This window comes from Bubalus bubalis, chromosome 8 (genome assembly GCF_019923935.1).
Source record: "Bubalus bubalis isolate 160015118507 breed Murrah chromosome 8, NDDB_SH_1, whole genome shotgun sequence".
Classification (NCBI taxonomy): domain Eukaryota; kingdom Metazoa; phylum Chordata; class Mammalia; order Artiodactyla; family Bovidae; genus Bubalus; species Bubalus bubalis.
This window is the reverse complement of record NC_059164.1, coordinates 76,687,507-76,703,021: the sequence shown is the minus strand read 5'-3', so window position 1 is coordinate 76,703,021 and position 15,515 is coordinate 76,687,507. Positions and strand designations below refer to the sequence as shown.

Sequence of the window (15,515 nt, the reverse complement as noted above, 5' to 3'; positions counted from 1 at the left end):
TTCCTTCTCCAATGCATGAAAGTGAAAAGTGAAAGTGAAGTCGCTCAGTCGTGTCCGACCCTCAGCGACCCCATGGACTGCAGCCTTCCAAGCTCTTCTGTCCATGGGATTTGCCAGGCAAGAGTACTGGAGTGGGGTGCCATTGCCTTCTCCGGAGTGTATGTTAAAATCTTACAAATACATGTTCATATGTAACTGGGTTTGTGTGTAAGAAGGTCTTAGCCCTGAGGCTTGGCTGATGTGAAACAGGCATTTCTTTCAGGAGTAAACTTGAAAGGATCACAGAAATCATGTGACTTCTTTTAAAAAAAATATTTATTTGGCTGCACTGGGTCTTAACTGCAGCCCACAGGATCTTCTGTTGCAGCATGAAAACTCTTAGTTGTGGCATGGGGGATCTAGTTCCCAGACCAGGGATGGAACCCGGGCCCCCTTCACTGGGAGTGCGGAGTCTTAGCCACTGGACCACCAGGGAAGTCCCCACGTGACTTCTTGTAATTCTGTCTCCGACACCTTCCATCACTGTCACAACCTAAGTGGCTCCAGGGACTCCCTGCTGAGACCGATCTGCAGCAGGACCAGTCCCCGGAGATCAGCCCTGTTCCCCCTTCTTAGAGTAGCCCCACTCCCTCCAGGATTTCACCTGGAAGCTCTCAGAGACCTCAGAGCTGCTGAGTGATTACAGACAGGTGGAACCACACCCTGAATCCCACAGGCTGGTGGGCAGAGGCCTGGTCAAGTCCAGGACCCCTGACCACACCCACGCACACCATGCCATGCCATTCCTGTTCCTTCATCCTTGTGTGTTACTCTTCATAGTCCCCAGCATGGCTCACCAGAGAGGATGGCAAATTTCAAGACACACCTTGGCCTGCAGAGTGTCTGTGTGCACAGGAGCACGTCTGTATGTGTGCTGTCCCTCAGTCTCATACACAGAGCTCAAAGAACAGTGGACAAGGTCATGTTCTAAACTTTTAAAACTTTTAATTAAAAAAAAAAAAAAACCCACACAGTTCCAGGTTGGGCATGGATATGCTGGTGTGGTACATGGAAGTCTGCTAAGAAGAAAGAGGCCTAGCTTGTCCCTTGGGGGGTGTGTTGTGTGCTGCTGGGCTTTCTGAGTGCCCAGGGCCATGGGAGCCAGGGACTCGATCCCAGAGATGTTCCCAGGCCTGTCTGTGGGTGGGGGGACTCCTCCTTTTCCTGGGCCCCTCTGGGCAGAGGCTTTGGGGACTCTGTCTCCTGCATTTCCTGTGAGGGTCCATTCCAGAACCACAGACCACTCAGGGATGGCAGGATGGGAGGGAAAAGGCTGCCATCTCCAGGCCTCGGGGTACCTACAGGCTCTACTGTGGAGCTTGTCCCTTCCATTTCCCGGGCCTGAGTGATCAGCAGCTCCCCGGGGCCCCTGTGGAATCCAGGTCTAGGTCTGGCCAGGTGAGGAGGGCTGCCTCCCCACGCAGGCTGAGCTCATGGGGAAGCCAGGCCATAGTAGGGTCCAGAGGGCACCCCCTTCTCAGAGCCAGGGTTGAGCCAGGCTGAAAGCTCCAAGAGACAAGCAGTGCAGAAATGCAACAAAATCCTGAGTGAATAACTCCCTTCTGGGTCCTTGATTCCAGCAAGAAAGGCGAGGTACTTTGAGGGTTCTCCATTCCTGTTCATTTCTGCTCCCGACCCAGTCAGGGCCCTAGGGCTAGCTCACCAACTGACCCTGAGAGAAAAGGCCTGCCTGGGCCCTCCGCAACCTCTCCAGAGGCTTTCCCCCATCTTCTGGAGGTGACAGCTGGGATGGGAGGCATCCAAGGTCCTCAGAAGGAGAAGCCTCTCGATTGGGCCAGGTTGGGGGGACTTGTAAGGAGAGTGTCCCCTGGAGCCCAGTTCCAGTAGCCGACCACAGCTTCCTTCCTGCCTTGCAGCCTTTCTTCTTACTGGCCCAGCATGCAGGCCTTCTTACAGGCCACCGCGGAGATCAAGGCCGCGCCCCGGCCGCTGCCCTCCTCCGACTCAATGAAGGTGATTTCACAGCTGGGCGTCAGCCTGCGCACGATGGCGTGGAACCGCTCCTTGAAGCTGTGTAGAGGGGAAGCTTGGCTGCCGGTACCGCGCTGAATGCACGGCAGGGGGTAAAACAAGGGAACCCTCCTCCAGTGTCTGGGGTCCAAGGGAGTACGGAGAGTTTAAGAATTCTCGGGACCTCGGAGAGCTTCCCTCTCTGCCTGAGTATCATAGATGGAGACCAACGCCCGGGTTCTCCCCTAACGTTGCAAACTCACAAGGGGCAGGTTGGACCAGGGTTGGACCGGCAGAAGGCCGCGCGGGCTCACCTGGGGTGCAGCTTGTACACGGAGCCGTCCACGCCCACGGTGATGCGCATCACGTCCTCGCTGCGGCTCTCGCGCATCCGGTTGATGACGCCCGCCAGTCCCGCGGCGCACATGTGCGCGGCGCGCGTGGACACGCTTTCGCAGGCTCGGCGCACGATGTCACAGTCAGTGGCCGAGGGTCGCAGCCCTAGAGTGCTCAGGATATTGTAGATCTGCTTGCGGTCACCGGAATCGCTGCGGGGAGGGGATGAGAGGACATTGCGGGAGGGTCTCTTGGTCTGGGACCAGCCAGATCCCCACCGCGGCGGTCTCTGCCCCTTCCCCTGCCCACTTCTCCCAGGCAGAGAGCTTGGGTCTACGAGTCCCGAGGGGAGAGGGTCTGACTCCGCCGGGACCAGCAGCAATTTGGTCATTACTCGTCTCTCTAAGCCCAGGGTCTCAGCCCTAAAGTGGACAACTGCCGCGCCTCTGGACTGTTGTGTGGATGAAATGAGACTAGGCCCACGGCGGGTGGGGGAGCCGCAGAGGGGAGGTGTGGTCTCCGTCGATTGTCCTGAGGGAAGTTCCTTCGGGAGCCGGAAGCCACACCCGCCCCAGGTGCCCCATCCCTGGACCTTAGCCGGTCCTGAGCCCCTACGCCCTGAGCCTTGCCCTCTGAGCCCGGCTCCCAGCACACGTCCCAGGACCTCACCGCTACCCTGGGACCCAGATTCGGGTCCCGGCCCCGCCCTCTGCCCCCTGAGCTCCGCCCAGGTCCGACCCATACTTGGAGCCCCCCCCCCCCCCCGACTTCTGCGTCTGGGTCCTGGAACCTCTGCGTGCACACCGCCGCCCGTACCCTACCCCTATCCCCCAAGCGCCCCGCGTACCTCTCCACCTGAGACACGAAGCGTGTCTCGAAGGCGCCGCGCGTGCGCAGCTGCTCCGAGGCCTCTCCGTGGAAGAGCAGATTCTCGTCCACAAGCTTCAGCAGCACAAGCCGCACCAGCTCACCCATGTACTTGCCACCGATGAGTTTCTCGTACCTGGGCAGAGGAGGACAGCCGAGTCATTCCCCGCAGGGAGGTCCCCACGAGCAGACGGAGATCGGCCACCGCCCCATCACAGCCAAAAGGAGGCCATGTGGGACGCTGTGACACTGGGTTCAAGCCCATTTCGGTATTAATCCACCTGGGCTTTTGAGAACGCTCCATGGTGGGGCCACAGTTCAGTCCTTCTAAGACCTTCCTCCCAAAGGACCCTGAGCTGAGCCCACTTCGATCTCCCCGCATTTATGTGATAGGAGCTCTTCTCATCACCCAGAGACAGTTGGGGAAGCTCAGGCTCAGAGGGGCTAGTGGCCAGCCTGGAGCAGGCCTCTGCCCACTTGCTAGGGCTCCTAGGGTCCCTGTGCGCCTAGAATCCACCGAGTTGGCACATCAGCCCTAGAGTCTGTAGGCCTCCAGTGTTTTCCTCTTTTATTGAATACTACCGACCTCCCCGAGGTTTAGGAGAGCCAGAGAAGAAGCTCAGGTGCCTGGTGCAGAGTAGGCAGTTGATAAAGGAAAGCCCTGACAAGCTCTGAACCTGCAACATCCTCCAGATTACGCCAATTCATTCTGGTAACTTGTTCAGAGCCGTACTTTGGGGATCTCTTGATTAAGCCCAGTCAGCCTTGCTGGGGGCTTCTCAGTCTTCCTGTGCCAGCGGTCACCTGCTGGAACGGGGGAAGTCCCTGCTCATCTGTCCATAGGCCCTCTTTTTAAAGACTAATCTTGGCATCTCTATTTCCGGTTCACAGAGGGGCACACGTGTCTGAGCTGAAGGAAGAAACGAGCCAGCTTATGAAGAGATTGTCAGTTTGCTTTCCCCCAGAACTGTTTAAAAACAAGCCCATTAGCTGCGGGCCGGCCCCATCTGCCGCATGGTCGGGGGAGGGGCGGTCCTTACAGCTGCTGGCCGGGGTTCAGGGAGTTCTCATCCACCACGCGGTCGTACTCCAGCAGGAACTCGTCCAGCTCGCCTGAGTCCCCGAAGGCGCCCCACTCGGTGTTGACACACATGCGGCCCTCGTCCCCTTCCACCAGCTCCACGTTCTGCATCTCCTCCATGTAGCAAGCGTTGCAGCCCGTGCCTATGGGAAGTGGCATCGTTGGATCCCACTTGGGATGCCAGCTGTCCTGGGTGCATCGCCCCTGCAGGAAGCCCTGTGTGGCCCTGTCTTCCCAGCTTCTTTGAGCCCTCAACCCTCACCACTCCCTCCATCTCTCTGCAGCAAAGGAAAACCAGCTGTCCCAGGAGCTGGAAGGTCTGGGTTTGCTGTGTGACCTCAGGTAGATAAGCCCACCTCCCTGGGTGGTTCTTCTTCCCCAAAAGGGGTTGGTAACACCTACTCCCCCTGTTACCTGGAGTTGAGAGAAGTGAGGGAAAGAATATATGTTAAAGTGCTTTGCCAATTACAGATGGGTGTGGAATGTTATGATTTTGTCTTGTCTGTGCATCCCTCTTGTTTTCTGGCACTTTCTAAACATCTATTTGAACTCTGTCTCAGCCTCTGTTCTTTTTTGAGGGGGGCCACCCAGAGGTCAGGCTTCCCAGGTGGCTCAGTGGTAAAGAATCCATCTGCCAATGCAGGAGATGCAGGAAGTGTGGGTCCAGTTCCTGGGTTGGGAGGATCCCTTGGAAGAGGAAATAGCAACCCACTCCAGTATTTTTGCCTGGAGAATTCCATGGACAGAGGCGCCTGGCAGGCTACGGTCCATAGTGTCGCAAAGAGTTGGACACGACTAAGAGGATGAGCACGCACGCACACACCCAGTGGTGACTGAGGCAGCGTGTGGGCCCTTGGGAGCAGCACACAGGTCACTGCAGGTGGGCCTGGCCATGGAATTTATAATCTGCAGGGTCCCATGCAAAGTGAAAACATGGAGTCCTTTGTTCATAAATTGAGTTTCAAAATAGTGATAGCAGAGCATCAATCTGAACGTGACTGCACACCCCTCAAGCTGTGAGGGACAGCCACTCAGTCATACCAACCTCATACCAGCAGTGGAGCTACCTGGGATCCAGGCCCAGTGATGCTGGGCCTTCCAAGATTTTGTGGGGAAAAAAATACAGAAATCCAGACTTTGACGTGATTTCTCCCAATTTTTAGGTTTTGGTAATTATCATAAACATGTGTTTAACCGCAGAGCAGAGACACCAAGACTGTTGCAGGGCGAATGTGATCACTGGCTCCTCTACCATCTCTGCTCCAGAGGCGAGCCTGAGGCCATCGGCCACAGAGCCCAGGTGGAGGTGTGCTGGGGAACTGACCCAGGCAGTTCTCTCTCCTCTCAGGGACGAGAGAGCCAGGGCCCCTGGGGCTTCTGTTTAGGGGTGGACTTAACTTTCAGCTGGAAGGTGAGGGTGGAAGGAAGAAAAGTGAGAAACTAGAGGAGAGGCAGAGTCGACCAGGCTGCCCCTTGGGACATGTTCATACAGTTGCAGAGAGATGGTAAGAACATGAATACAGAACCCCTCAGGGCTGACTCTGAAGGGGCCGTGGAAGCAAACAAACTTAACGCTGCCTTTCTGGGTAACCAGGGCCCAGAGAGTCCAGGGAAATACCCACACACCTGTGTCTTCACGCATTGCAGTAAACATTGTAAAGGCCTTGGGAACTTCTGGGAAAGCCCCACGGTTGGTGGGAAGGGCCCACTGGGGCCCACATTGTCCCCTTTCCTGGTACCTGCCTTCATTTCCGGCAGGGTGGCTGGCTGCCCTGGGGTGCGGTAAGACTGTCCAGGAAGGGATGACGCCACCCAGGTTTATCCTCTTCCACTTGGACAAATCTGTCCAGGTTGGTCAATTTACCACATGAGGTGATTTAATTAAATCCTGACGGGCCAGGTGGACATGCATGCAGCTGGTGTGCCATCTGAGGTAGTGACTTGCAAGTGTTGAAATGCTTCCTACCAATAAATAGCACGTGCATTCGGGACACCCATGCTGCTCACAAGACCACCCTGGGCTCCAGCACCTTGGGTGGCCGTGACGGAGGCGCAGAGGCACTGTGTAGTCTGCTGTAGATGAGAAGCCTCAGCTCTGTCTTTGGGTGGCTAGGGCCCCTGGGTCGGGCAGGGCGTGCATCCTTACCCACAATCATGCCAACCTCACACCGGCGGTCTTCATAGTAGCAGGAGATCATCGTGGCCACAGTGTCATTCACCATTGCCACCACGTCCATCTCAAAGTCCTGCCAAGAGGTGGAGAGACAGCGGTGATAAGGCTGGTTGGGGGTGGGGGTCTCAGCTTAGTGGGCTCCGAGCCGTTCCAGCCAGGCGCAGGAGGCAGAGACCCCTTCCTGAGGGGACACCCAGCAGGCCCTCGCTAGCATCCTGGCCTAAGGCGGGGGGAGGAGGGTCCAGGGCAGTCACAGGGGCAGGTGGAGGTGCCACTTACACCTCTCCGCTTGATGGCATCTCGCAGGAGCCCCACAATGTTGTTGCCTTCTGCTCCCGAGGCCTTGAAGCCCTTGGTCCAGTTGAGAAGGATGCCCTGAGGGGAGAGGAGGGTCTCAGTGACTGCTGGATGCTGGGGGTAGGTGTGCAGGTATGGAAGCTAACTCAGACCACAGGGATGTGCACCCACTGTATTTATTTATTTTAAACTTTTGGCCACGTGGCTCAGCATGTGAGTTCTTAGTTCCCCGACCAGGAATCAAACCTATGCCTCCTGCATTGGAAGAATGGGATCTTAACCACTGGATCTCCAGAGAAGTACAATGTGAACCCACTTTAAAGCTGAGGAAACTGAGGCTCAAAGCAGCCATATAACTTTGAAAAGTGTTGAAGACAATTCTCCATCTATATCTCAAATTTCTGCAGAGTTAGGTTCCAGCCAATTTAAGGATGCCTGTATAGTTAAGCTTAGAGTCATCATCCCTGAGTGAGGAGGAGGTCCAGAGGGGAACAGCCAATGTAAGTTCAGGGCTCCTCTCCTGTGTGCAGCTTTTGTCTGTGAAGGTCCCATCCGGCCCCCAATGTCCAGTGGGGACTAGGGATTGGAAAACCAACATAAGATGTTGCTCCCACAGCTGCCTCTGCCAGGAGTACTGACTTTGGCTTTCTCTCTGACCCAGAGGTCTCATGTGTTATGTATAATTGTGTGTATGTATGTATATATAATTCACATACACATGTATATACATTAGTATAATTAATGTGTGTAGATGAGTATGTATCATTTATCTGTGAATGTGTGTGTATATATATATGATCACATGCATATACGCATGTAGGTATGATTGACATGTGTAAATATGCAGGTGTAATTTACATGTGTATATGTACATATACTTGATGTGTATAATTTACATGTATATATGAATGTATAATTGACATGTGTAGATATATACAAAAAATAACTGACCTGTGTGTGTATATATGTTTGTATAATATATTTATGTATAAAAATTTGCATGTACAACTTATATGTTTATATATGTATATTCAGCATGAGTGCATGCATGTGTGTAATTTAAACACATGCATGTATAATTTATGTGCACACATGTGATTCACATGCATAACTTATGCACATATATACACATAATTTACATGTGTCTGTGTGTGTGTATAATTTACATATATGTGTGTATGTGTGGAGGCATGTGTAACTGACAGGCTAACTTACCTGCCAGAAAGCAGGGTAAAGCTGCAGCCCTGGGACATTGCCGCCTCCCCAGCAGAAGGTACAGCATAGTGATGACACGCTGGTGTGTTGGAGCCTGGCTGCCTGAGTTTGAACCCCAGCGCTGCCACTTCCCACTGTGGGCAAGTTGCTATGCCTCAGTTTCCTACTCTGTAATGGGGGTGTTATGCATACCTCATAGGGTTGCAAGGAGGCTTGAGGCAAATAGTAAGAATCAGCTAATATTATGATTATTTCCCAGAGTCTCACAGGAGGTAAGTGATGGAGCTTGTTTGAGTCCAAGTCTCTTTCCCAACGTGGGATGCTGCATTTGAAAGCAGCCCAGGGCAGAGCTCATGGGCCCTTTTCTCTGGGGTGCCTGTCCACCCATCCATCCACCTCTCCCCTGCCCACCTCACACCTAGCCCCACCTTGTCAATGTCTTCATGCCTCACGGGAAAGGAGAAGGTGAAGCCCAAGGGCAGCTTCTTATGCTTCATCTGATGCTTATCCAGGAAGTCAGAAATGCACTCAGAGATGTAGTCAAAGAGCTGGAAGACAACACCAAGGTGGCCATCAGCTGCAGAAGGCAAGCCTTGTGCCAGGGTGCTTCTCAGCCCTTGCTGAACCATAGGCCCCTGGAAAGCATGGCCTCTGGACCTGCCCTCAGTCCCCTGCTTCTTATCACCACTGCTTGTTGGGACTCAAGCAAGCCCTGTGCACGACCCCCATGCCAGAGTTCCACTGATAGCGGTCCTCAGGACAGGCAATGCCAGGACAATGGGGTTGGTCCCCAGCGCAGCTGTGCTCTGCCAGTCTGGCCCTCCCAGCTGGACCCAGCAGCATCCAGCCTCAGACTTTGGACAGAGGTGTATCCCTGGCTATAACTATGGTTTCTAGCTTCAACACCCAAAGTGTTCTTTGCTGCCTCCAAGTGTCCTGGCCACCCAACTCCTGGACCTGCGAGGACTGGCCACCACCCCACTCACATAGGCCTGTCCACAGAGCTGGGCGTTACTGAGTGCCTGCTGATCGATTAAGCTCCCCAGTGGGTTCCAGGCCCAGGGAGGCAGCAACACTATCCTGCTTCCTGGATGCACGCCCGGTCCTGCAGCATTCCAAGGAAATTGGCTCTTAAAACCCTGTGCCTCAAGGAAATTGGCTCTGGCTCCATCCATCTCCCCTAGGGCTCATTCTACTTCTGTGGTCCTTCTTGAGTCTTCCCCATGGGCAGATATTATCATTGCAGTCATGGCCCCTGGCATCTATGTTGGTGGAGGGTGAGGGAAGGTCATGTGGGAAGGAAGTAGAATGCATTCATGGACTGTGAACCTGTTGGACTAGAGTGTTCTCTTGACTGTCCTACCATGTTTCTGATCCTTCCAGGAAACTGGGCAGTGGTGCAACTTGCTGGGGCCATGCCCCATGGCCATCCACCTGGGCCTCTCAGCTGCTTCTCTTTCCTGTAGCAGGGCCCCCTGAAGTTGGGCCCACAGCCACCTGCCCTTGATGAACAGGTAGGCCCTAACACCAGGACTAGCCAAGCTCCAAGATCCTGGATGGTCTTGACCCTGGTCCCTGCACTCCCTCTCCCACCCAGCCCCTTGTTCCCTAGCCCAGGGTGCTCACCATCTCAGCAGTACCCGTCATGGCATCCTCGGGGATGGAGTACATCTGGTGTGTGGTCTTCACACTCCACTGTCCCGCCTCGCCTTCTCCCACCTTCACCAGCATCACCCGGAAGTTGGTGCCACCCAGGTCCAGGGAGAGGAAGTCCCCAACCTCTGCAGCCACAGACAAAAGTACATCAGTCTCATGGGCACCGCCTGGCAGGACCCCCGAGACTGGAGAAGAGGAGGTAAAGGCATGGTGGGGGCACCAGAGGGGCCCCTGGTACCGGACCCCAGAGTAAACTGTGGAAAGGGTCAAAGGTGAACTGGGTAAGTCAGCAGGAATTCCTTGCCTTGGACTGAACTCCCCCCAAGCCCAGAGCCCACCTGAAGATCTAGGAAAATGGTCCAGACTCGGGATTGGGCTGAGAGTCCCCCAAATGACTATAGGAAACCATTTTTCTCCTTGTGAAATGAAAAAAAACAGTTTCTCTGAGGTCAGAATGAGCCTGAAGGCCCCAGGGCTGAGCCAATGGAGCCAAGAGTAAGAACAGGCCAGTGTCTGGGGCCCAGCATGCTGGGGCTGCTAGGAACAGTCAGGGCTGTTAAGAAGGGCCTAGGGCACTTCTTCCTGCTGGAGCCAGGGGACAGCTGCCTCTGGTTGAGGACCTGCTGGCTCCCATGTGGGTTCCATCCCAGCCCTGTCCTGGACCACGGTACCTGAGCCCTCTGGGGTGGAGCGCACGTAGGTGGGCAGCATCTTCACACTGGCCTCCTTGTGGGTCTCCAGCCTCAGGCCTCGGTCCATCTCCTTCTGCATCCGCCTCATCACCTTCTTCAAGTCCTCCTCCTGCAGCTGGAACTCTGCCAGGATCTGTTCCGCCTGCCCAGGGAGGGGTGGAGAGCAGTTGGGTGGGAGAGGAGCTGTGCAGAGTTAGGGAGGGGGAACCTGCAGAGTGGGTATTTCTCACCCACACTGAGGGTCTTCTTTTGTCCCCTCACCCTGAGTCTAGGATGACCCATCATTTCAAACTACTGCAGTTAAAAGCAGTTGGAAAATTAAGACAGTGGAGTTCCAACACCCCTTCTAAACAAATGCAGCCTGGGGGTGAGGGGCAGAGGGCAGATGAGGCACCCACTTTGTACCCCTGATCCAGGTCAGGGGAAGAGGGAGGTGCTAACCAGGAGAGTGGGTGAGACACAGGCTGGAAGAGCCTGTCTGGAAGGCGATGGGCAGCTGGCCATTATTGTCTAAAAGATCCAATCATTCTACCTCTAGGAGTTTATGCTAAGGGAGTAAATGGGCCAGTGGTGCAAATTTTCATTAAGTGTTAGTCAAGGCACCAGTTAGAGGTGACACAGTTAGTTAGAGGTGTCTGTTGGACTAAAGCATGGTGTCCACAGCCTGGAAGTTGCTGAGGCCATTAGAGGGAGGAAGGGTCCCTATATATAAAAGATAGATTCAATGTCACCATTCCTGTGAGTATGGACAGCCTGGGCAAGGGTCTCCTCCCACACTCTTTGAAGGAGTGGCCGCTCACTCACCCCTTCATGGTGGCACAAGGTTGGGTGTAAACACAGTACCCATGTCCATGAATCCCCATAAAGCAGAGACCCTGCTCTGACCTTGCATGTGGACAGTGGTATGGCAGCCCTTCCTTCTTTGCACAATAGCATGTATTCATGCAGAAAAGGCCATTTTTACTCCCTGGATATTCGGACCAAAAAACAAAGGGCAGATACTCGAATAAAAACCACAGATCCACTCTTCAAAAACCTCAGCCTCTTTTGCTGGCAGTTTTCCATGTGAGCTCGGGGGTGGAGATGCTCTGAATTCCAATAAGGAGATGACACAGCTATTTGCCCCTTCTTCCTCAGTTTTGATAGCCCACATTTTGTTGGGAGACTGGGGGGCAATCACCTTAAAGGAAGACAGCCCCTCACCAGGCTGAGGCGACATCCCATGATTGGGCTAAGCCAAGCCCAGTTATCCTGTCCTGTTTTTGCTGGTGATTTGGTTTACAGTTGGGCATGTGGCCCAGTTCTGGCCAATGATGGGTGAAGGGAAGCCTGTTTTTAGCAGGAGGAGGGCCCTCTGGGGAAGGTCAGTGCCCTGCCAACTTTGTATACACAACTGTATAAGAGTGTGATAACCGGCACTGTAGCAGCTATCCTGAACCATGAGGAGACAAGGCTGAAGAGAAAAGGCTATTAGCATATTATAGATGGCAGTGAAGAGAGGCAGAGTGAGCCGAGCCCTGATGACGTCACTGACATGCTGAGTCAGCCCCGGACCCACACACCTCCCTGTGCCGCGTGTGGAAGCAAGCACTCATCACTTAAGGCCATGGTTAGTCAGGTGTTTCATTTCCTGAAGCCCAAAGCATTCTTAATGGGTACAGATCCTTACTTAGGAACCAGTTCTCTTACCAAGACCCCCTTGTTTAAAACTTAAACCCACGGAAGGTCACACAGGAATGGAGCTGATAAAGTCTACAACAAAGCACAGAGAATCAAACACCAGTGTTTGCTAAGCTATTCCGCAGCTCTGGGAATGGGGTGGGGTGCACCTTGCCCCAAGGCTCTTCTTACAGGACACAACCCTGGAGAGGCCCCCATGCTCTGTGAAACCATCCAGGCTGTCCTCAGAGGCCCACGCCTACAGCTTGGACCCCTCTCTCTCTCACACACACACTTCCAAACATAAAACATGCCAAGAAGGAATAGTAACATTAACATTCGCTAAATCCTTGCAGTATGCCAGGCGCTGAGCTGAATATACTACACAAGCTTCCTCATATCCCTGGCACAAGGGGAGGTGTTAGCATTTGCTCATCTTTTAGATGGTAGCCACAGGCAGCCAACACACAGCATGGGTCCAACACCCAAGGCCAGGTACATAAGGGCTGCCTGGCATCTTTCCCCAAATAGGACTGTGCGACATCACAGACTCTTATCAAAAGTAATGCTAATCCTGCAGAGGTCCAGCCCTCGGGCCCCGCTGGGTTTCATCCCGTCTCCTTACATCATGGCAGTCTGACCCATAGCCGTAAGCCTGGACCCATGAGGGGTTGTGACCCAATGGCTTCACTCTGTGTCCAAACCCATGTGGGCACATGTTTGGAAAGGGGCTGGAAGGTTCCGTGGCTGCAGACCAACACTGCAGGCCACAGACTGACATGGGCCTCCAGCTGACCTCCCCTCTGGCCGTGGGGAGCATCCTCCAAGATGGGTACAAACCCCTTCCTTGAGTGAGTATCTGCAGGTACCACACTTAGTCACCCTGCAACCCTGAGAGGAGGTGCTCCTAACTGCACAGTCCCCTCAACTCTCAAGGCTGTGTGTCCAGGAGGGTATGGGTGGGGTTCAAGTCACAGGGAAGAGGTCTGCCTCAGAGACCCCCTGCGAACATCCCCAGGAGCAGGCGCTGTGCACCAGATCCTGCCCAGGGTATCGCCTGCTTAATCCCCTGGGACCCAGGCATTTTATTACCCCTACTTCCTTTCCAAGGCCACAGATCTAGACAGCTCAGAGCTGGCTTTGAACCCGGGTGCTGGCTCTGAGTCCACCTCCCCTCCCCACCCCACTGGGATGCCCAGCCCTTCCCAGAGCCCAGGCTGGGTGTCCATGCATCCTGGCTTAAAGGTCTTGTTGAGCAGCCTAGGGACTGCGGGGAGTTGCCTGAGGAACCCCAAGAAGCCACCTGTCCCCCAGGTCAGAGACAGAGCCTGTCCCCCACTCTCACCCCACAGCTGCACCCCTGCTTGCTCACCAAGAGGTCACAGGACACAGCATCAAGGCTCACAGCTACACCCGAATATTGTGTGTGTGTGGGGGGGTCTCCTGCCTGAGCAACTCTTCTATGCCCCAGGCAGGGCCACCGCCGCCATCTGGCAGTGCCATGGCCCCCAGGATCCCGGCTTCTGGTGTCCCGGCCCTCTGGCTCTCCTGGGTGCTCCCATCTTGGCTGTCCTGGGATTCTCAAGGCAGGTCTGGGGTTGGCAGGTTGGGGAACTGTTTCCCCAGGAGTATGTGGCAGCTGGCCCAGGATCACCCTCTGTGTGTACACAGCCATCCAGTGGCTGCAGCTGGACACACATGGGGCTCACACTGCCCTCCTGGGCAATGGATGGGCTCTAAATCTCACAGGGTGTCCAGCATTTGCCCAGGGGTCCCATGCCCTGGGCCTCTGGGGCCCTCCCAGTGCTATGCTGGGATGGGAGACACTTTCACACCTTCACGTGTCTCATCCGTCAAAAGGAAGCCCTGCAGCATGTCCTGCCTTCTTTCTTGAGCCAGGGAAGTGGGGTCCCAAAGTGCCAAGTACGGCATAAAGAGAGCAGTTGTCCTCAACCAAGTTCCACAGACCCAGCCCCCATCATCTCTGCCCACCAACTTGGCTCCTCCCACTTTGCTTCCAACCTGTACATCCAATGGCTTTGTCCAGACCTGTGGCCTTAAGGACTATATGCATACTGATGGCTGCACACTAGGACGGGAGGTCCCACAGACCGAGAGGCATGGGTAGGGCTGGGGGAATCCACCTGGTCTTGGCATGTCAGGGTGTCTGTTAGTCAAGGAGAGATTGATGCCAAGTAGCGGTTGGATTTGTGAGGCCAGTGCACAGCGGACAGTCTGGCACTGTCAGCCCAGGAGCAAGTCCCCAAGAAGACACTGTCCACGGAGAAACCCCTCCTAGAGAGGCTGGACAGTGGAGGGATCGGCTGCCACCTAGCTTCCATGCCTCCTTCCAGGGGGTCCAGCTCCTTCCCCACTTCTGCTGTCCCAGCCGTGGCCCCAGGGACCACTCACCTGGCTTTGCAGTGACCCTTACCAGGTTCAAAGCTGTCTGGGCCCGGATCCTTGTGGCTTCCATCACCACTTCTCTGAGAGGCCAAGAGGTAGGTTTGGGGGGAGGTGGAGACTCTCCTTCCTGCTGAAGCACAGGGGTGGCCTGTAGCCTGGAAGTCAGGGGCCTACCTGTGCAGGTATGGGCCATGGAGGAGAGAGCTGCCCACTCAGGTTGCCCGGGCCTTCTTCAGAGAGCATTCAGCAGGCAGCTGCTAAGATACTCTGCCTACTGCCACAGGTCAGATAGGGCCAAAAGGACAAAGGAGGCCTGCGTGGGGTCATGAGTGACAGGGCTATGGAGTGGTGGCCCATGCCTGCAGCCCAGGGATAGACATTTGTTGCCCAGAGTTTCTGGAGAGGGAACAGAACCAGTCCATGTTCCCTTCAGTCCTTGGACGTCCAGGGTGGACAGTCTTCACGCTGCCCAGGTCAGGAAAGCACATCGAAGAGCTGGCAGGCTGGAAGGGGCTGCTGAGGGCCTGACCCTGTGCCAGATGAAGAATCTGAACCTGGTCTTGGTCTTGAGCCACGGGGACCCCTGGCCAATTTTCCCCTGAGGCCTGTACTGCAGTTGGGAGGGGAGAGGCAGGCTGGTGGCAGGGAGGCCTGGCCTGAGGACCTGAGCAAGGAAGACTCCTTGTGAAACTGGGGTGCAGAAGGTGAGACCTCTTGAGACTCTTGGCTCCTCTCCTGAGCCCTCAAACCCTGCCATTTGCCCAATCAGGCTGGTGGGTTGAATGAGGGGTTGGGGGGTGTGCCTAAGACATCATTTGGGTCATTGAGAGCCAGGCTCAGGCCTGGGCTGAAGCAGGGGTAGGGGCTGGGGGTGAGGGTTGATGGTAGTTGGGGGCTGGGGGTGGGGCCAGGAGGTGGGAAGGGGAGGGGTGGGGCAAGTGTGGGGGAGTAGATGGAGGCAGGGCACCACTCTGATGACTGGCCCCATCCTTACCTCAGGGCCATGCCCCCTCCTCCCTGCCCAAGTAGAAAATGCTTGTTTTCATCAAAGGTCTTCAACCGTAAATCATCAAAACCTGCCTCAAAAGGTGGCGAAGGTCATTCTTTGGTTTGGGGTCTGCAA

The 15,515-nt window shown here is 55.0% G+C and overlaps 1 protein-coding gene across 1 annotated transcript in view; it reads right to left on the bottom strand.

The window, feature by feature from the left end:
* Positions 1-959: 959 nt before the first annotated feature.
* Positions 960-15,515, bottom strand: part of GCK (glucokinase) — a 36,539-nt gene continuing 21,983 nt past the window's right edge. Inside the window, exons 2-10 of the mRNA XM_025291365.2 lie at positions 10,307-10,469; positions 9,606-9,760; positions 8,408-8,527; positions 6,747-6,842; positions 6,441-6,540; positions 4,254-4,437; positions 3,194-3,349; positions 2,325-2,558; positions 960-2,070 (exon numbers count right to left, since the gene is read on the bottom strand). Coding sequence (XP_025147150.1) covers positions 1,926-2,070; positions 2,325-2,558; positions 3,194-3,349; positions 4,254-4,437; positions 6,441-6,540; positions 6,747-6,842; positions 8,408-8,527; positions 9,606-9,760; positions 10,307-10,469 — 1,353 coding nt within the window. The 3' untranslated portion in view covers positions 960-1,925. The remainder of the gene's footprint in view (positions 2,071-2,324; positions 2,559-3,193; positions 3,350-4,253; positions 4,438-6,440; positions 6,541-6,746; positions 6,843-8,407; positions 8,528-9,605; positions 9,761-10,306; positions 10,470-15,515) is intronic.